At 44.7% G+C, this 21,899-nt stretch overlaps 1 protein-coding gene across 3 annotated transcripts; it reads right to left on the bottom strand.

Moving 5' to 3' along the window:
• POPDC2 (popeye domain containing 2) lies at positions 2,013-20,506 on the bottom strand. 3 transcript variants are annotated; one of them, XM_005674964.3, is made up of 4 exons: positions 19,599-20,506; positions 14,326-14,434; positions 8,221-8,629; positions 2,013-2,511 (listed from the first exon to the last, which is right to left on the bottom strand). In XM_005674964.3, exons 1-4 carry the CDS (start codon positions 20,087-20,089, stop codon positions 2,426-2,428), a joined length of 1,095 nt encoding a protein of 364 aa, XP_005675021.1. In that variant the 5' UTR covers positions 20,090-20,506; the 3' UTR covers positions 2,013-2,425. The 3 variants fall into 3 exon arrangements, with proteins under 3 accessions (XP_005675021.1, XP_005675019.1, XP_005675020.1); XM_005674962.3 differs by having other exon boundaries at positions 2,423-2,511; positions 8,079-8,629; XM_005674963.3 differs by lacking the exon at positions 2,013-2,511 and having other exon boundaries at positions 7,867-8,629.

Here is a 21,899-nt window from a genome sequence, read left to right on the forward strand (position 1 = left end):
CTGGTTCTAAAATTTATATGGAAATGCAAAGGGAATAACCAAGACTTGAATAAGAATGAAGACCACCAGATATCAAAACATAAAGCTACAATAATTAACCAGATGGTATTGTCAACAGGTAGAAAAATAGACTAATGGAACAGAATAGAAGATCTAGTTAGAGACCTACAAATACATGGATACTTGATTTATGACAAAGAGGACACTGAACACTAGTATAGATAGGATAATCCATTCTGCTGTCTATTGGATATCCACAAGGCAATAACAAATTTGATCCTTATTTTATACCATACACAAAAACCAAATGCAGGTTGCTTGTAGACCTAACTGTGAAATGTAAAACAATAAAACATTTAGAAGGTAACAAAGAAGAATAAATCCAAGGCAGGAAAAGTTTTCTTAAACATGACACAGAAAGCATTAATGATGGAGGAAAAGATTGATAAATTACTACATACAAATTAAGAACTTATTTTCATCAAAAGACATTATTTAGAGAAAATAATCGGGAGAATACACTTGAATATCTAAGCAACAAAGGGCTTTTAACTTGAATATTTAAAGAATTCCTTAAAGTCAATGAGAAAAGCATAGAGAGAAATGGACAAGAACTGGAGTAGACACTTCACAAGAGAGGATATCTGCATGGCTAAGAAAAACATGAAAAGATATTCACCCTAATCATTCACCAGGAAAATAAAAATTAAAGCCAGAATGATATGCTGCTACATACACCCAAGTGGCTAAAATGAAAAAAAAAAAAAGACGATGCCAACTATTGGGGAGGATGTGAAACAACCAGAACGCTCATAAACTGTTAGTGGGAATATTAATTGGTACAATCACCTAGGAAGTGTTTGGCAGTATCTACTATAGTTGAACATATGCCTCAGTAATTCCAGCATATACCACCAAATGTGTATGTATGTGCACTGAAAGATAAGGTGAAGAATGTTCATAGTAACACTATTCATAATTGCCCCAAGCTAGAAACTACCCTAACACCCATCAGTAGTGGAATGGATAAATAGATTGTGGTATATTCACACAACAGAATGAAGTGAAGTGAAGTGAAAGTCGCTCAGTCGTGTCCAACTCTGTAACCCCATGGACTATATAGTCCGTGGATTTCTCCAGGCCAGAATACTGGAGTGGGTAGCCTTTCCCTTCTCCAGGGGATCTTCCCAACCCAGGGATCAAACCTAGGTCTCCCGCATAGCAGGTGGATTCTTTACCAGCTGAGCCACAAGGGAAGCCCAAAAATACTGGAGTGGGTAGCCTATCCCTTCTCCAGCAAATCTTCCCGACCCAGGAATGGAACCAGGGTCTCCTGCATTGCAGGCAGATTCTTTACCAACTGAGCTATCAAGGAAGCCCTAAAACAGAGTATTATACAGCAACAAAATAAACAAACTTTTGAAAGAGCAAGGATTGCCCGAGGATCCCCAGCTGTCCCAGCCCTCAACTGTTTGAGTCTTCCCAGCCTGGGCCCCAAGACACATGGGTCAAGAAGCCTTTGAGGTCCTGGCTGTAGCCACTGTCTTGATGTAACAGCACAAGAAACTCTGAGTGGGGACAGCTCAGTTGAGCCCAGTCAAGCCCCACTTTTATGAGCAAAACAAATTATCGTGATGATTTTAACTCACTGCTTTAGGGATGAATGTTGCACAGCAATAGGTAACCAGAATAGGCGTGTAAGTATTTAGGGGAAAAAATAAAACAGAATATGTTAAATTTGTAAGTCTACTTTAAAATGTTTAAGGAAATTTAAGTAAAGAGATTTGTAAAACTACTTCTAAAAACTACTGTTTAATATTAGGGTCGTAAATAAAGGGAAAGACTTATAAGTTGAATGTAAAAGATTAAGGGCAAACTAGATTCTAAAATTTCTACTTATCTAAATTGAACCTTAACTGAGAAAAATATTTTAAATAAAACAAGACAAAAACAGTGAAAACTTCTTGGATAGCTAACTTCATTGATCCTTTCAGAAAGTTAAGGAAACAACATAAGGAAAGGAAATGAGTGATTTATTGAGTGCTTACTAGGTGTCACAGCATGTCCTAGGTGATTTATTGAAATCAACTCACGGAATCCTTACAACCCTGTGAAGTGGGTTTTATGATCACCCCTTTACAGATGATGCTCAGGGAGGCTATGTGACTTGCCTGAAATTCTGCAGTTAGTAAAGGATAGAATCTGTGCTTTGGCACTTTTGGATGCCTTCTCTTGGAAGGAAGGCTGATGAAGGCAAATTTCTAAAAGTCACTCGGGGGCCTTGGTGTGGTTGCAGTGCTGGCATACTCTGTGTCTGCTCCAACCTTGCCTGTGAGCCTTCCAGTGGGTGAGAAGAGGGGTGTGCACGCAAGTGACCATCCTGTGAGGATTAACGTGGCCAGAGTAAAGGATGGTCCGTTGACCCTTACAGTTCAGGAGTCTGGGTTGGAGCCAAGGGCGCCTGTCCCCTGGACATAACTTCAGAGTAGCTCCGGAGAGGAGTTCTGGAAGCTGTGGAAAAACAGAGGAAGGATTTCAGCACTGTGGCTTGGGATAGCTCACATAACTTCAGAGGGTTCTGTTCAGGTCTCTTTTTCCTCTACAAGTTTCCAATATTTAAACTGTATGCAATGTCTACCACGATAGGAGCAGTTGAATCGTTGCATCATTTTCTTCTATAATATTAGGGTGAGTCAGTTTTGAAGTTATATAGTTCAATTCCCTCATTTTATAGGAGAAGAGACCAAGAGATCAACTTTGGTTGCTTCCTATGAAGAATCTATAGAACTATGCTTCCTATCTAACACTATGGAATGAGTTTAAAAATCTGCATAGAAAACCAGTGAGTTTTATAAAACCCTTGTGTTTTATTTTTACAAAGCAAGGAGTAGGTAAATGAGACCTGTAAAACAGAAATAGAAGAAAAACAAATACAGGCTGTTGTGGTCCTAAGTGGGGAGGGAACTGCTGCCTCTAACTTAACTACTTGAACATGGATCCTTGCCAGGTTAAGCAGAGCTACCATCCAGAGACCCAGACCAGGAGACCCCAGGCAGCTCCTGCCAGGCTACCTTCAAGGGCAAGTCTTCTGCCCCAGGAGGCTTTCCAGTGGTTCTGGGAGAAAAGTGCTATTTAACAACACTGAGAGCTAACAAAGCACCATAGAGACTTCTGAGGGAAGGGACCTGAATATAGTGTGACGGTGATCTGTCTCCTCTGCACAAATAAAACAGATGAAGGTCTGACCATCCCTTAGCTATCCAGCGGCCAAGGAGCTAGTGTGTGTTTTCTTTGGGCCTCCAACTTTTTGCTGTTCCTTTTGTTGTCAGGGGATCCTGTCAGTTATTACCTCCCTTAGGAAACCAGACTGGAGGAAATAAGGGGAAATCATGTGTCTCAGAAGGAGTAGGGGGAGGGATTGGGGAGGGAAGTGAGAGTGAGAGAGAAGGGGAGGAATTTGCAAATAACTATACATAGTACAGAATTTTTAAATACATTATACATTAAACTAGGAATATACAGCTTAACAAACTGCCTTTGTGTATTTTATCTCAATTACTCCTCAAGCAACCTGATAACATCAACAGAAGCTACCTATTTACTTACTTCTGAATAATACTGGATAGTGAAAGTTGCTCAGTCATGTCTGACTCTTTGTGACCCCATGGACTACACAGTACATGGAATTCTCCAGGGCAGAATACTGGAGTGGGTAGCCTTTCCCTTCTCCAGGAGATCTTCCCAACTCAGGGATCGAACCCAGGTCTCTTGCATTGCAGGCAGATTCTTTACCAGCTGAGCCACTTTCTCCAGAGGATCTTCCTGACCCAGGAGTCGAACTGGGGTCTCCTGCATTGCAGTCAGATTCTTTATCAACTGAGCTATCAGGGAATCCCACTTACTTACTAGTAGGTATTAATTATCTATGAGACTATAAGCCCTGTTCCGCAGCTAGGGAACTGCCCTTGAAGGTAATTATGTGGCAGGACAAGATTCACAACTTAGAATCGTTGAATCATAGCATCACAGAGTTAGAAGTCACCTTAATAGCAATAACATAAGGCATCCTTCGCTTGGAGCATGAATCACCTTAAAAAAAACCTCTGAGAAGATTTCTTCTGATCACTAGTTGAATTCTTCTAGTAATGAGTAACTTACTACTCCTTGAAGCAATCCATTCTCCTTATAGCTTTCAGTCCTTAATTCATCTTTGTCCTCAAGAACGTCACCCGATTAAGGTGAAGATATCTTTTCAAAATTTGAAGATATTACTCTTGTCCATCTCTTGCAGATTAAGCATCTTCCAGTCTTTCAGCTGTTACTCATGACTACTCATAATACGATTACCTGGCACAGTGCCTGAAATACATAGTGGATACTCAGTGAATGTTTGTTGAATTGGTTCTCTGGCCTTTGGTAATATGTCCTGGTCCTGGCCTCTTTCCTTGACCACAATTAGTCTCCATGTTGTAATGTGTTTCTCATTTCTTTGTTTATTTAAATAATAAAAAGGAAGCAATAAGAGTCTTTACTTTCAAACTACAGAGTCTTCAGAACAACTTGAAAACATAAGCTAAACTGGCCAAATTTTAGACAGCTTTCAGTTAGTTTGTGATAGTAGACTCAGTAGCTTAACTTAACTGACCACTTCAGAGATGTATTCACTGAGCATCTCCTGTAAGACATCAAATGAAACACTGTGGAGTATGTTCATAGAATTAACAGGAAAGATTCTAGAGAAGGCAGGGTTAATGTGAGGTCTAACTGTGAGACCCTGCATGAATACATTATCGTACAGTATTGCTTTGCATGTTAAAAAAGTAACAACCAGTTTTGGCTCAGTTCTAGGTACCACCAGGCTGAAAACTGTGCTCTTCAAAACAAACAAACGAAGAATGCTCCAGTGGAAATGCTGACTATTTTCAGTTGGTTTAAACTGTCTTGGTGTGAGGCACAGCACTGCTGTCAGTGTGATGCAGCTATGTCACTCCCAACAATGCAGAATCCAGTCAGCTTCATGGCTCTTAAGTTAAGTTCTAGACCAGCGTGAATAGCAATGAGCTTACAGTTTTGGTTGCGGAAGAGTCAGGGACTGGATGGTGAATTGTGCCCTGCTTTGGAAAGGAAAGAAGTAAACTGGTACCAGTCTTGAGGCACTATGCTTATTCATTACAATAATAACCATAAAAGGAATTTGATGACAAATAGGTCAAACCAAACGTCCCAAAATACAATTTGGGAAAAATGTCTCTGGGCTAAATTATCCCATTATCACAAACTAAAGCTGTCTGAAATTTGGTCAATTTGATCACATTTTCAAATTGTTCTGAAAACTCTGTGGAAGTTCAGTTCAGTTCAGTAGCTCAGTTGTGTCCGACTCTTTGCGACCCCATGAACCGCAGCACACCAGGCCTCCCTGTCCATCAGCAACTCCTGGAGCCCACCAAAACTCGTGTCCATTGAGTCAGTGATGCCATCCAACCATCTCATCCTCTGTCATCCCCTTCTCCTCCTGCCTTCAATCATTCCCAGCATCAGGGTCTTTTCCAGTGAGTCAGCTCTTCTCATCAGGTGGCCAAAGTATTGGAGTTTCAGCTTCAACGTCAGACCTTCCAATAAACACCCAGGACTGATCTCCTTTAGAATGGACTGGTTGGATCTCCTTTCAGTCCAAGGGACTCTCAAGAGTCTTCTCCAACACCACAGTTCAAAAGCATCAATTCTTTGGCGCTCAGTTAACACAGTTTTTTCCTTTCTCTCTGTTACTTAAACCAAAAATGATTCTAATATATTCTCTCTTTATACTCAAATACTAGTAAGTATAAAGAAAGTGAGTTATATTAGCAGTTTTCTCACTGTGAACCTCAGAAAAGGCTGAATTTGGGAAGAAGCCTTTTTTTCAATAGTATTAAGAATAGAGGACCTGAGAGACAGAGGTGGGACCACCTTGCATGTGAACATCTCACCTACCATGCTTCTCACATGGTAGGTGAGATTCTTCACAGGTACAGAATGGAGAGAACTGATAGTCAAGTAGGACCCTGCTACCCAGCAGAGAGGAGGACAGCTCCAAGTCACAAGAGAAATCATAGTGAAACACAGCCGCGAGTTCTTACTGGAAGACACACTGATGTCCAGGGGCTTGTGTCCATTATAAGGTTGCCTGCCTGCTCCTTTTTCCTCCTCTGAACAGTTCATCCTTTTCCTTCTCACATAAACCCAGGAGGGCCTTGGGGGTGCCAGCTGGGTCAACACATTCATGTGAAGGAAGTAAGATTCAGTGAGATTGTGTGCTTTGCAAACAGTAGAAGAGCCAGACATAGCAATCAGGACTTTGGGCTCCCAGGGCAGGTCTCTTGTCTAAAACACTGCCTGCCTATTAACGTTTGGGAAAACTCATGCATGAAATGTGTAGCCATCAGAGAAGAGAATTCTCGCATCCTCACTTGAATGGTCTTCTTCATAGGGTTAGGGAGAGGTACTGATCTTGGAAGAGTCAGGATTGAAAATTAAGTTGGGCGTATAGGGCAGTTTAGGAAGAAGAGATGGAGCAAGATGGGAAGTGGAGGAATGGGAAGAAGGCAACAGAGATAAATACATAAATAGTCAAATGGGGTCAACGTGGAGGAAAAGTGTAGAGAGGGGAAGTTAACAGAGAAGAAGCAGAAATGGGCCTTTTTCTTCTTAAAAGCAGCACACTGAGGAAGCCAAGGACTGAGCAGAAATTGAAAGGAGGGGAGAAAGAGGAGAACCAATAGAGCCGGGAAAAGAGAAGCAGGCAGAACAGGAGGACCCAGGGAGCTGTGTGAGTTCAGAGTGTGTGCAGGCGGGTAGGTATGGGGACAAAGAGTGGGGCCCACGGGACAGAATTCACACACACTGGTGGGTAGGCTAGCAGGGAGGCGACTGTCAGCGCAGCGGGGGACGGACCCTGGGAGAGGACCACACAAGTGGAGGAGGTCAAGAGGGTGATCTGCTAGACACTGCTTCTAAGGACTGATTCCATAGATGATTAGTTCCATATCCATGAAACCAAATAGCTAATCTTTTAGCACTCATCTCTCTTGCCTCTTTCTCCATTTATGTGATTTGCTTTTCAAAACGTACAAACATTCACTCACTTAACCTCAAAGTACCCTAGATGCCTTCCTACCTGAAATAGTTCCTTGGGAAAACAGTGTTTCCTAAAGAATGATTAATCTCTTAAGCACCCCTCCCCAACCTTGGAAATGTCTTCCAAATTGAGAACAGTGGTATTTTCCTCAGGAAAAGCCAGGCCTGCACCATGGTTGGGTGGAGTCCTAGAGGAAAATGTCAGAGCATTGTGAGAGCAGTCAGAGGGAACGTGAGAACAATTTCCCAGAACTGCTCAGCACAGCCTTTTATGTACACTCTCCTGAGCTGTACACACACTTTCCTACGTCAGATTCACGCCCACTCTACCTCCCACAGTTATGATTTTCTAGGAAAGTCCTTCTATCGTGGTAACATTCACTCAGCAGTGTCCAGTCCTGGGCCTGAGCAATACACTCTCCACTGGGTCAGAGGATAGCAAGGTGGGCACATTTTCCTCCCAGTGTCATTAGCCTCCAATCACAAGCCTCTTTGAAATAGGGGCGATTTTAACAGAAGTGCCTGTCCAATCCAGGCTAAATAATGACTGCTTTCTGGAGCTGACTATATGCCAAGAAGAATCATTAGGAATTTGAGCCATGCCAGCTTTTTAAAGTATTCTTTAAAATGCATGCAATAACAAAATACCCTTTAGCCTTAAATGTGACCTTGGTTATTAGCACAACTTTGGAAAAACAAAAAATTAGCAACCTATCTGCTTGGTCAAATGTCAGCCAGCCAGACCACTTTTGAAAGCAATCACAATTAATAAGGGATGAGTTTTTTTAAAAAACCCTCATGCCTTTCATGCAACAGGAGTGAGTTGCTATCTGCAGGGTTGGGTTAATGCCACTTTCTGGGAGTCCTCTGAGAGGACAGGCTCCGTGAAATGATTTTTTGCCCTCATAAACCAAGTTAAGGCCAGCTATTGGCAAGACTGCAGCAACTGCCTTCTGAGTACTTACACAGGATCCCGAGCCGGGGGGCCGTGCCCATGTTAGTTCTCCCCTCACCTCATGTACTCCCCATCACTCTTATAATCCATGAATGATTCTGATCCCGACACCTCCTCAAAATCCTCCAGAACCAGACTGGTGGAGTCCTCACCCAGGACGCCGCTGTTGGGCCTGGACATTCTGACCCAGGGAGGAGGTGCAGGAGAGCTGGTGACCAGTGGAGGTGGGGAGCTAGGAGGTGTTTGCTGGACAGACGTGTGCAGGGCCTGAGGAGGGGATGCCGCCGGCTCACGGACTTCCTCATCATCCTTCTCAGACTCTGGTCCTGGATCTGAGGCAGCAGGACCCAGGACGTGGTAGAGGCTGGGGAGACGGATGTCAAAGCGTAGCCCGAACTTAGCAAAGAGCTTGTCATTGAGAGCGTAGAGCTTCTCTGAGATGTCATAGCCCAGCAGGACCGAGAAGAGGCGAGAGATGTATCGCTCTTTGGTCAGAAGGAGGTGGAGATTTTTCCGGGGCCAGGAAATGTAGCTACATTCAGTCTCAGCTGTCAGAGTGACCTGAGAGGGGTCAGGGACAGAAAGTGAAGGTTGAAACTCAAACATGTGTCCAAGCTTAGTACAGAGATATATACAGTTTACTTGGCAAATTGCTGCACTTTGCACTTCTCCTGAAGAAGCTATGGAAGTACCTCTCCAGGGCCTTGCCTTGAAGAGGTCCAATGAATGACTTTTATTGTGTGCACTGATATGGTGGGAGGGATGGAGTAGGGGGGTTGTCTTGTGAAGAGCCCTGAGATCACCTCCTGGAACCTCACAGTCCACCTCCAGTCTCTTCAGCTCTCAGACACTATGTTCCATGGCTGATCCCGCTAATGGCTGCAGAAGGTTCTGAGCCTGTTGTGATCCCAGGAGAGAATAGGGGTCTCCTGGTGCTCAGAAGAAAGGTCAGGATGCTGATGACAGTTTTTAAGGATAAAAGATAATATATTGGAGTTGGGACACAAAGAAGAATTGGGAATAATTTCAGTGAGAAGAGAGCCTCTGATCAGGCATGCCAGGCTACATCAAGTGGACAGAATGCTGGCCTGGTCTTCAGACCCATGAGCTGTACTTGACTTGGGCCCTACAAGTAACCAAATGGATCTGATGACTAAATTCAGAAAAGGGGCACAGAGGAAAAGGAACTCTTTTTTTTGGGGGGGTGGGGGTGAGGTGCCTTGCAGTTTACAGGATCTTAGTTTCCTAACCAGAGACAGAACCCATGCCCCCTGCCTCAAGAGCACAGAGTCTTAACCCCTGGACCACCCGGAAAGTCCCAAGCGGCACTCTTAAGAACACAAAGTGGAAGGATACCCCACTCTCCGTTTATGTAGACATCTAGTAATTTCTGTGTGCTTGGCTATGTGCCCATGATGCACAGCTAAGTCACACTTGCAGGGTCAGTAATGTGTGCACAGCGCAGAGCAGGTGCTTGAAAATCTTGTTAAAATAGTGATGAGTAGTAAAGATAGGTTTCGAATGCAAACATTCTTAGTATAGTAAAGGAGAAGTGCGTGGAATCACACAATTCTTTATACCCTGTCCTAAGTACTTTAAAAGTGAGCAGCTTGGCAGAGCTTAAGATGAAGATTCACGAATGGAGACAAAGGAAATGAGAAGGAGGACAACAGCTAACATTTGCTGAGGTGACCATGTGCCAGTCATCATGTTAAGTGCTTTATGTGGGTTGTCTCGTTAAAGGTGGGGTTCTTTATCAGAGATCATATATATAATCCTTTCATTTCATTGCCTCCAGAACAGCCCCTCTGCTCCCCTCCTCCCCTTCCCATTTGCAGTACCCCTCTTCGGTTCCCTTCCTTCATTTCCTCTACCCCTCAGTCATCAGCACTCAAGTCAGGGCCTAAATTGCCTCATCAAGACCAGAAACGAGTTTCAATTCCAGCTTTACCAGCTGTGCGACATCAGATAAATTGCTTAATCTCTCCAGACTTGTTGCCTCATGAGAATACTGGTCCTCACAATCCATCTGTTGCTAATCTGACTCAACAAGTAGTTGTCACATCTACCATAACCTGTACTTTCAGTGCACTTACTAACAATTCCCAAACAAGAAATCAGGGTGCTGCACATGAAGTGGGTACACATGAGAGCTAATAAGGATGCAAGAAGTGTCCTCAACGCTGAACAGCAAATACACTGTTACTTCTTCCATCTTAAGTCAAAATTTTAAAATAAAAATCTTTTTTTCTTCACTCTAGTTCCTTGTTTAGCTATCACTCCATTGATTTGCTCTCCTTTTCAGTAAACTCCATGAAAAAGTTGTCCATACTTGGCTGCTACCAATTCCTCTCCTTGTATTCTCTCTCTTCGGCCAGCAAGGCTTTGCCCCAGTGGTCTACAAGCTGTTCCTGGCAAGGTTGCCTACGACTTCTGCATTGCTGAGTCTGATGATCAGTTTTCACGGCATTCAGTCCTCCTCATTCATATTCTTCACTTGGCTCCCAGGATGCCACATTCTCCTGATATAACCTCCTGATTCGTCCCTTTCAGCTTCTTTTGCTGCTTTTTACCCCCTTCAACTTCTAAACACTAGAGTACCCCAGGGTTAATGGATTCTTGAATCCCTTTTCTGTCTACACTCACTCACTGGTGATCTTGTCCAATGTAACAGCTTTAAATATCATCTGTAGGCTAATGACTCCCAAACTTAGTCTCAAGCTCAGACCTTGTTCCTTAATTCCAGACTCAAGTATGCAACTGCCTACGCAGTGTCTGTATTTAAACGTCTATAGATGACGCAAATCTAGTACCTCCCAAACGACTTCCCTCTCTTCTCCCAAAGCCAGTACTATCTGCAGCCTTCCTTATCACATTTGATAGCAGCTTCATCCTTCCAGTTTCTCAGGTCAGAAGTCTTAGAAGTTTTCTTGATCCTCTTTTTCTCACATACTGCATCCAATGTGTTAGGAAATCCTTTGGGCTGTATTTAGAAAATATACATTCTGGCCCTAGATGACATGTCTCCTTACCACCTCTCTGACTTCCTCTCCTGCTCTTCATCCCCCTCTCTCTCCCTGTTCCAGATTCATTGACCTTCTTTCTGGACCTCAAACATGCTAGTCTCTCTCACACCCAGCTTTTGCACTGGCTCTTCCCTCTGTCTAATATGCTATCCCCCCAGATATTCTCAGAGCTCACACTGCTAATCACCTCAGGTCTTTGCTCAAATATCACCAGTTCAACAAAGACTTCCATGAAATCTCCAATTACAATTGCAATTATAGTTGACCCTCGAGCAACACAGGTTTGAACTGTGTGGATCCATTTAAATGGGGATTTTTTTTTCAATAGTAAATACCTGAAGTGCTACACAATTGGCTGATTGGTTAAGTCTGAGGATGTGGAACCCCAGATCTGGGGGAACTGTATATTTGGAGGTTGGACTATAAATTATGGGCTTCCCTTGTAGCTCAGCTGGTAAAGAATCCGCCTGGAATCCAGGAGACCCTGGTTTGATTCCTGGAGAAGGGAAGGGCTACCCACTCCAGTATTCTGGCCTGGAGAATGCCGTGGACTATATAGTCCATGTGGTCTCAAAGAGTCAGACCCTACTGAGCAACTTTCACTATAAATTATACATGGATTTTCTACTGTGTGAAAATAACCCTACCGCCTATGTTGTTCAGGGGTCAATTGTATCTCTCCCTTAAACTATTCTATTTTTTTACTATAATTAATTATTTTTAACATATTACATAATTTACTTATTCATAATTTCTATGGCTAATTTTTTGTCTCACCTACTAGAATGTGAATTTCATGAAGGCAGGGACCTTCGTCTGTTCTGTTAACTGATACACTCTGAGCACCTTTAATACTGTCCAGATGGGAACTCCCTAGCAATCCAGAGGTTAAGACTCCATACTTCACTGCAGGGGGCATGGGCTCATGAACCATGGGTTCAATTCCTGGTCAGGGAACTAAGATCCCACATTCCATGTGATGTGGCCAAAAATAAAACCAAACAAAAACAAACCATGTAGTGCCCAGGTTACTGTAACAGCTCAATAAATATTACTGAAATGAGTGAATGAATTAGGTAAAAACTACTAATCTTGTAAGTTGTAAAATAACTTGATGTTGTTTTCTCATGCCCAGTATAAAATCCTTCCTAAATATCTTCAGAAACCAATGGATTGACTGGTTTGACCAGGTTTTTCTTTAACCTTCACCTTCGAAGCTGGTTGAATGGATTAAATGAGATGATGTACATAAAGAGAACTTGAGTCCAGTAAAACATGATGCTAATTGGAGAAATAATGCTGATTTCCATGTGATCGCTCCCATGTTATGTTCTCGGTAACTGATAAGAGGGTCGCAGTGTTTAACAGTCAATAAATTGTTCATTGAATTCTTGAGAGGTGTGATGGAATGTTTATCTCTTGTGGCAAACTCAATAAGAATTATGATTCAGTCACTGTGGATTCCCTATTAGTCAACAAAGACTATGCAAATGCAAAGGCAAGGACAAGACGAACTACAACCTGAGACAACTCTTGACATTTGCAAAGAGGAAATGGGACTTCACCGAGCCAAGAGCAAGTGTGTGGATCTCAAGGCTCCCAGTGGAGGTGCCTACTAAAAATACAAATGGAAGAAATGTGACAGTCCCTACATCCCTCTCAGATGCTGAGAGGCCATCTGGGGTCATAGCCCTTCCTTTCAAGCATAACTAAGGGGAGGACACCCGGCTTATCCACCACCTGTTTCTCGGTTTCAGTGTCAGAAACAGAGCCTGGTCTGGCTGGCTCAGGACCTGACTCAGCCCTCCTGAAGGTTCCTGTGGCTCTGAGGGAGTTCTCAAAGGTGACTGCTGAGCTGCTTGGAGAGGATGTGAGTGTGTGGTGGGGGAGGCACATGTTCAGAGGGGGGCCTGTGGCTGATGGTCCAGGCAGGGGGATTAGGATCGCCCCTCAGGGCCTGTCCTCACAGAGCCAAGAGTCAGGGTGGGGCGGAAGCAGGCCCAGCCAGGTGGCACCGCCTGGCATGTGTCTATTTTGGGGCTGGCATAAGTGCTTGCCTGAGGAACTTCCTGATAGAACTGATAGGAGACAGAGGGAACCCAGTCCTGGCCAACTATCTGGACAGGGGAGTCCCTATGATGGTGTATATGTGTGACCTCCACTCACCTGGTAACCCCCCGTTTTAAAAAAGAATAGAATAGTGGTGTCAGGCAACTTGGTTTTGCCACTTTCTAGATGAAGCGCTTGGGCAAATTACTTGAGGTTTTCGTTGCCTCATCTGTTAAACAGGTTAATAACAATATTCAATCCAGAGGACTGTTGTGAGAATCAATAAGGCAATGAAATAGGTAGTGCCTGTCACATGCTAGCCGTGCAGTAAGTGAGAACTACAAAGAAGGTAACTGAAATCTGAAGGACTGACAGAGAGGAGAGGAGGGCTCGAGCAGCCAGGCCCTGACCTTAGACAGTGTATGTGATGTCCTCTGGAGCACTCTGGAGACACCAGTGGCCTACTGGCGAGGCAGTTCAGTGAAACTTTACTGAACACCTACTACTGTGTACAAAGCATTGCCCTTTGGAGCCTGGAGATGGAGAGGGAAAGCCCAGATTTCTACGTCAAGGAATTTACTATGCAAAAGACAGAAAGAAAACCGAATCGTACATGTGTGCAGTCAGCATAGTAAAAGGAACAGAGGAGGCACGCAGGCAATGTGTGGGGGTGGAAGCTGGTGAGGTCAGTCTGGGCAGGCTTCAAAGGAAGTGAGACACCATAGCCTCCTCCTGATGAGGGAAGTGCATTTCGGATAGAGGCGACAGTAGGGGCCAAGGCACGGCCGTGTAAAACAGTGTGGTATGTTTGGGGAAGTAATTCAGCATGGCTGGTGTGAGCAGGAAGTGTGAGGAAAGGGCTGGAGAGGCAGCTCCAGGATGTCACTAAAGGTCTTAAGTCACTCTCTAAGGAGTGAGGGCTTTTATCCTGTGGTCACTGGCGTCTTCTGGAAGAGTTTTAGGCATAGGAGTGACATGGCCCCTCTTTCAGGGATCAGCGCCTCCCTACCCTACCCCTCCTCTGCCAGGCACTTTTTCCACTGGAGGAGAGTGCTCCCACCTCTAGCATCATACTGGCAGTAGTTCAAAGGTGTGCAAAAAGAGAGGAAAGATGGAAGCACGCATGTTGCTGGGTTGCAGTGGGATGGGCTGGGGCAGTGCTGCCATGGGGCTCCCTATTACCTGAAACACCCCCTCCTCAGAGGGATGCAGCGATTCCCACTCGGGAGAGTCCATGAACTGGTAAGGAAAGATGTAGTGCAGAAACTGCCCGTCCTGGCTCACACGAACCCTGGCAAAGGGAGAGAAGAGACTGTGTGGGAAAAGAGAAGTGGTTACCCAAAGCTTCTCCAGAGTTTAAATTACATGTTAAAAGATTGGAAAATGACTAGGATCCAGAATGGGCTTTTTCCTCTTTTACCTAGAAAACTCAAGAGTCTCAGTTTCAACCTCTCTTCTAAAGTCAGTTGCACTGGGAACGAGTTTATTGAACAAAGAGGGCAGATCAACAAGCTCTGTAAGGTACATCCTGTCCAGTTGGAAGGAGCTATTGTTCCACTTTTTTTGGAGCTTAATTGTCTTAAAAAAAAAATGTATGGAGAACCTTCTGTGCTCCTGGAAGTCTGGGAACCTGGAGATGATCTGGTCCTTTTTTTTTCTTTTTTACTCTTCAGCTGCGCTGCATGGCAACTGCTGGACCCCCAGGGAAGACCCAATAATCTGATCCTTACTTTTCGGGATTTCACAATTTAGTGGAAGTCACAGGGACATAAATAACTAGCTGTAGGTCAACATGCGCTATTGTGAGACAGGAGGCTGGAGGAGGGAGAGCGCTTAGTTCTCTCCAAGTGGCAGACTTCTCAAAGACGTCATTTCAGCTGATTTCTGAAGGATGTATAGGATATTGAGAAGCAGATCAGAATGCAGATGAGGATCTGAGAAATCCAGTATGGAATTCTGTTTTCCAATATCAGCTTTCCCCCTTCTTCTATAGTACTGGAATCATGACTGCCCAGCTGGACAATGTTTCTCTACTTCCCTTGCAGCTGAGTAGAGCCGTGTGATTAAGTTCTGGCCAAGGGGATATTAGCACTCCATCTCTTGCTCCCAGTGAATGCCTAGATATATATGTATGTGTGCAAATTATCAAAGACCACTATCAATTAACAAACTTTATATATTATCTGACAACTTAAAGATAGAAAACAGAAAGGGATGTAGGTCTCAAACCAAGCCCAGAATGTGGTGTCAGCCTACACTCTCTGATAGCAGAAACACTCTTGCTTCTACAAGACCTATCAAAATGTGTAGCTAGCCACCAGAACTTCCCTGAGTAATGAAAGGATGCAAGAGAAAATGAAGTGTGCTCCTACCTCATGGGCTTCACATATTCTGTTCCCTCCAGCTGCCTCTCTTCCCAATCCACACCTTCTCCTCAGGCCTCAGCTTACACATTCCTTCCTGCAGGAAGTCTCATCTGCCCCCCCCCCCAGAAAATTTAGGTCCACTGCTTATATGCTCTCATTGCACTTTGCCTTCCTGCTTGAAATTAGTGACTAGAGTCACTAATTAGTGACTCTCTTGATAGACTGTAAATTCCAGGAGTACAAGGAAAATATTTTTCATTTTTTAACAAGAGATCCCTAGTCTCTAGCTCTCTTAATAAATATGTTCAGAAATGGGGAGGGAGGAAGGAAGGAAGAAAGGAAAGGAAGAGGGATGCAAAGATCAAACAAATGAACTCACTGTGTCACCATAAAGGGGACCAAAACCTCAAGGAAAAGCTTCTTGAACAAAGGAAGAAAGACAACCAGAGAGAATGAAGCTGCTGCCATACACATCAGATCCTCCCATCCTTCATCCTCTTCCCATGCAAGGAATCTGGCCACCCAAGTAAGCCAGTGAGGAGGGACAAGACTTTACAGTGTGAGTAACATCTCATGAGGGGCTTTCCAGGTGGCAAAGAATCCACCTGCCAATGCAGGAGATGTGGGTTCAATCCCTGTGTGTTTTGTTTTGTTTTCCTTAGATTTTGCAGTTTCAATCCCTGGATTGGGAAGATCTCCTGGAGAAGAAAATGGCAACCCACTCCAGTATTCTTGCCTGGGAAATCCCATGGACAGAGGAGCCTACAATCCATGGAGGCTCCAGAGAAGGCTACAATCCATGGGGTTGCAAAAGAGTTGGACATGACTTAGCGACTAAAACAACAACATCTAATGAGCCTGCATGGCTCCCTGAAGCCACTCATATTGTATACTATATCCTTTATCATTTGAGTCTCTTCTTCCTCCTTGATCTCCTGACAACAGGTAATTTCCTCCTCCATGAACAGCTCAGAGAGCTGGTTGCCTCTTCAGGAGGCTGTGCATGTGGGAGTTGATGCTTGGGATTGTATATGAGAAAAACTCTCCAACACTAAGCACAGCTTAACAGGGTGATGGACTTTGAAGAAGTCACTTTGCCTTTCTGAGTCTTGAAAGGGACTGATTGCATTATGAAAATAAAAAAGGACGTCTGAGGTTTTAGCAAAGGGCTCCAGATGAGGTATGCATGTGAGCTGGGGAGATCTCCATCAGAAGCCCCCACTTCTCAGCATGGAGTTCTATTCTGCTGCTTCAAGGTGGTTGGTACCTCACCAGCCAAAGATAACGATGATTCTCTTTTAAAGTCGGAGGCTGGTTATAGACTAGAAGTCCTTTCCTCAGCTCCAACTTTACAAAGTTGAGACAGGATGATGTTGAAAGATATCAAAACAAAACTCTTACTTCAAATCTTGAAAAGCAAGGAAAATATTGAAATTTATAACTTTTAACTTGAGTTTTTGATGCTAGGTATACTAGGAAATGGAGAAGGAAATGGCAATCCACTCCAGTACTCTTGCCTGGAGAATCCCATGGATGGAGGAGCCTGGTAGGCTATGGTCCATGGGGTTGCAAAGAGTCTGACATGACTGAGCAACTTTGCTTTCACTTTTCACTTTCATGCACTGGAGAAGGACATGGCAACCCACGTCAGCATTCTTGCCTAGAGAATCCCAGGGATGGGGGAGCCTGGTGGGCTGTCATCTAATGGGGTCGCACAGAGTCAGACACGACTGAAGCGACTTAGCAGCAGCATACTAGGAAATGGCAACCCCCTCCAGTACTCTTGCCTGGAAAATTCCATGGATGGAGGAGCCTGGTAGGCTACAGTCCATAGGGTCGCAAAGAGTTGGACATGATTGAGCAACTTCACCTTCTTTCTTTCTCTAGTTCCTTTTGGAGAAGGAAATGGCAACTCACTCCAGTGTTCTTGCCTGGAGAATCCCATGGATGGAGGGGCCGGGTGGACTACAGTCTGTGGGGTTGCAAAGAGTCAGACACAACTAAGCAGCTAACACACAGCCACACACATACTAGGAAAAGGGCTTCACGGGTTGCTCGGCTGGCAAAGAATTTGCCTGCAATGCAGCAGACCTAGGTTTGATCCCTGGTTGGGAATATTCCCTGAAGGAGGGCATGCAACCCACTCCAGTGTTCTTGCCTGGAGAATTCCCGTGGATAGAGAAGCCTGGCAGGCTACAGTCCAGGGGGTTGCAAAGAGTTGGACACGACTGAGTGACTAAGCACAGCGCATACTAGAAAAAACCACACTGAGGGGCCAAGCCCCTCTCCCCTCTTCACAGGAACATGGTCCACAAGTTCATGGTAAATCTATCATGTAAAAGATACCTGAACCATATAATAATTATTATGTGCTTCCATAAATGAGCACCATACAGCGCAGTGGGTGTTTCTCCTACCTGTCTTAATCCCCTCCTTAGAACAGAGATACTAGGAGATGCAAACAATATCATGGGTCTCATGAACGAGCATGCTTCCTAAACTGTCCTTATTTTAAGCATGGAATTGTAGGTGGCAAACATTTTGGCAATAGTCATAATATATTTGTATCTACATGTGTATTTGTTTACACACATTCATTTATTTATACTTCAACCATAAATGAAATGAAACATCACAAAAGCTCATAGCTCATTCAACCCAGGACCTCAGTGTCCAAACAAAATTAAGACATGTGTACATTATACTTTGATTCTATACATTAGTCCATAATGCATGGTATCCACATTACTAGTAGTAGTTGTGGTAGTACCGTCATCATCAAAGTCAAAGTCTTTTTCCCCACTGGCAATCTTATCTGGTTTCTTTGTTTCTTTTCCCCTTTTCTTTCCTTCTTTCCTTTTTTTTTTTTTCTTTGAATCACTGCATTCTTCTGGTCTCAAAAAAGCAGGAAAGAGGAAATTAAAGACAAAGTTTTTAAATACTCTATTTGTTTTCCACAGAGCCAGTCCAAGTATATAGCAGGTGAAGATGCTTACTATCAGATGCTTAGCTCCCACATACAAGTCCCATTAGGGCAATATTTCAAAGAATTCATAATTTCCTACCAAATGTGCAGCACAGAGCTACACAGTATTTGTTCAGAAGAGATCAGTCAATGGCCAACATTCACATGCAGGCTAATCCTGACAAAGCCCATTTTGCTAAGGTCTGACTGTCAGCCTCCTTAAAATGTGTCAGCCAGGTGTCTCCACCATATCCTCAAAGAGACACACATGGACATCACCACTCTCCCCTCACTCTCTGGCCCTCAGATTTATAGCACTTTACTCCTGGTCTGTAGGAATCTCAATGGAACAATCTGGAATGGAAATGTGGACTAGGGTAACCTCATTGTTGTTGTCGTGGTCGCTAAGGTGTGTCTGACTCTTTTACAACTGCATGAGCTGTAGCCTGCCAGGCTCCTCTGTCCATGGAATTCCCCAGGCAAGAGTACTGGAGTGGGTAACCATTTTCTTCTCCAGGGGGTCTTCCCGACCCAAGGATCAAATCTACATCTACTTCACTGGCAGGCAGGTTCTTTACCATTGAGCCATCAGGGAAGCCCATTCCTGCTCCATACCTGGGCATATATGGCTTTACCATAGAATCTGCATAGATATCAGCTGATATCTCTGATGTCCTGGCGGGAGCAGGGGTTACAAAAAATCTCCCATTTTGGCACTGTTCCTTACACATAGTTGGCACTTAGCAAAGGTTGAATGCATATAGAAGAAACTAATTAATCTTATTGAAATGTTCAGTTTTTCAAAGCTTAGAGATAAGGCTGCAGTTTAGGCATGACATGCTGGCATGTTGTGGTCATTTCAGAGCCAGGGTCAAGAAACAGTCACCCCACACCTTGCAGCAGCAAGTATACTCACAATTCTTTCTGCCAACCATGAGCTAGCTTCCTCATGAAAAAATATTAAGAAAGGGGAAGCAAGTATATGCTTAGAAAAATCTATTTTGGTTTGTTTGACTCGCCACATCCTTCCTCAATGGAAGAGATACGAAATGGAAAGGGAGGCACTGGGAAACGAGAAGCGTGGGCGTGGGGAAGAAATGCTGGGTAGTGACAGAGTGGCTTACCGGCCAGAAAGCAGCAGGGACAGGCGGTCAATGGGCGTCTCGCCCTCCACGGCATAGGTCTGCTCCGTGGCCAGAGTCAAGACCTGCTCCTCGCAGCAGTGCACGATCTCCTTGTATGCTGGCAGGGGCACCTGCAGGGGCAGGCACAGCGTCTTGTAGAGCAGCTCCAGCTCTTCGGGGAGGGTGCCCTCACGCAGGCGGTACACCAGGTGTGCCAGCTGGAGCACGCAGGCCATGGCCAGCAGGACGCTCCAGAGAACAATGTCCAGGCCGCAGGCACCGAACCAGCCCCATAGCACACAGCACAGGTAGCCTGTGCCCAGGAAGCCGAAAAGGTAGAAGCACCCGTACACCCCGCTGCCACCCATGAAGCCCAGGAGCAGGAAGCAGTTGGCCAGGTGGAAGACAGCCCCTTCCAGGTCCTGCCTCCAGGCGATGCACAGTGGCCCGTGCCCGAGGAGCTGGCCCTCCACGCTGCCGTTGCTGCTCATCTTCGGGTCTCAAAGCCTGTCGGGCTCTAAGACTGTCCCCACATGGGAAATTCAGGAAATGGGTCAACCTGTCCTCCCAACTGTCGTCTCACCTCTGGCTTCGCCCCGCCAGCTCCACCTTTCTTGGGAGGAATGCTTCCAGCAGCTTTGGGAATGAATAGCAAAACATCATATATTTCATGGAGAACTGAAAACTTTTCTTTCTCTTTCCCTCAGCAAGGCTCTGGCCCTCCTGGCAAAGCTCTGGTAAGTGTCCTCGGCTCCAGGTTTCTTAGAAGAGTCTTCACATTTGACTCTTGGCAGGAAACCTAAATCGTCCTGAGAAAAAGATAGGGCTATGGGGCTGAAAGCTTCAGCAGTGAGGGATAATAAAGCAGCCGCATCCTGCTCTCTGTTGTTCCCAAACAGAATGAAGAGCTCCCAGCACGGGAGGCACATTTGTGCTCCATTTGGAATGCGTCTCTCTTGGCACCGGAAGAAAGGGTGACCCCAGACGGATACCATGTTTGGAATTGGAATCCAAGAGGTACTGGCAGTGAGAAAAAACAGGCCAGGCATACAGGCAGGCTGGCAGAGCACTTAACATACCTCCCCAGAGGACAAGATAAGGCCTGGGCAAGAGAGGCAAGTCAGGGGAAGGGGGCAGAGGGGGTGGACAAAGGGAAAGCAAGCCCAGAATTTACTGTCACACCACAGGTAGGACACTGTCCAGAGCCCCCTTTGGGGAGGGCTCGGGGCTCTCCTGAGGTAGGAGGGCACATCAAGGTTGGAAAGTAGGGGACTATTATCAGAAAAAAATCCTAACAGTGAGAAGTGGAAAACCCCTCGAAGGCCTTTATGAAGTCATATTGGAAATATCAGTAGGCATTTATTGGACATTCATTAAACAAAAATAGCTATACGAAGCAACTTTTGAATTCTTTCTTCTGCGTGTATCTGGCTCTAGTAATAGTTTATACAATGGTGATACATTGCTCAGACCATCATCCCACCCACTTCAATACTGACAAATGATAATAACCATCACCTATTAAACACCTACAAAGTGCCAGATATAGGTTACTTATTCTATACGCACATAATTTAGTCATCACACAATTGCATTCCAAATAAATATTGTCGTTCTCCTAGATCTGAAAGAAACTGAGGTTTAGAGAGGTAACAAATTCCCACGCGTAGTGACAGAGACAGGATTTGATCTCGTCTATCAGACTTACAGCTGTGTCCCAAGTAGTTTGCCCAGGAAGTGGAAATTCAAGACTAGATCCGTGACTCCTAACGCGACTCCCCCCAGGAAGTCTGAGGATGTCCAGGAACTTCTGGATGACCCTGTGGTCTGCTTTGGGTCACCAAGTTAAAATCTGGGAATATGCAAACACTAAGCAATGTCCCCCTGGCCTCCAAATGACTCCTTGCTTCTGTTTCCTTACTACCATTACTCCTATAGCCCCTGAGGTCTGGGGCCAGGGATTGGGGAAGTGGAGGGGCACCTGGTGACCTTCTAGAATTATTCAAGCATTCCCTCCATAGAGGCCTTTATTATACTGCTGGTGACCTAACTAAAATTAGTGAGAAGTTAGGAACTGTCAGACATGCTGAGGAGTAGGAATTTTCAGCTCAATGCATACTGAGCGCCTGCGATGAACCAAGCATTGAAGAGAATCAAAGTTTCCCAAGAGCTCTCACTCTTATCAAGAGCGGTCTCAGAAAACAATGGCGAGTCAGTGTGGGAAGTGCAGTAACTGAGTTGAGTTCAGGAGAGGTGGCAGCCTAAGAGGAAGATGGCATTAAGAAAGGAAGACGCAAGGGC

This window comes from Capra hircus, chromosome 1, assembly GCF_001704415.2.
Source record: "Capra hircus breed San Clemente chromosome 1, ASM170441v1, whole genome shotgun sequence".
NCBI lineage: Eukaryota > Metazoa > Chordata > Mammalia > Artiodactyla > Bovidae > Capra > Capra hircus.

Coding starts and splice junctions, on each gene's coding strand:
- POPDC2 (XM_005674962.3), bottom strand. CDS start 20,089: ATGAGCAGCAACGGCAGCGTGGAGGGCCAGCTCCTCGGGCACGGGCCA. Junction 14,435..19,598: donor TCCCTGCTGCTTTCTGGCCG/GTAAGCCACTCT, acceptor TCCCTTTGCCAG/GGTTCGTGTGAGCCAGGACG. Junction 8,630..14,325: donor CTGAGGAGGGGGTGTTTCAG/GTAATAGGGAGC, acceptor GACCCCTCTCAG/GTCACTCTGACAGCTGAGAC.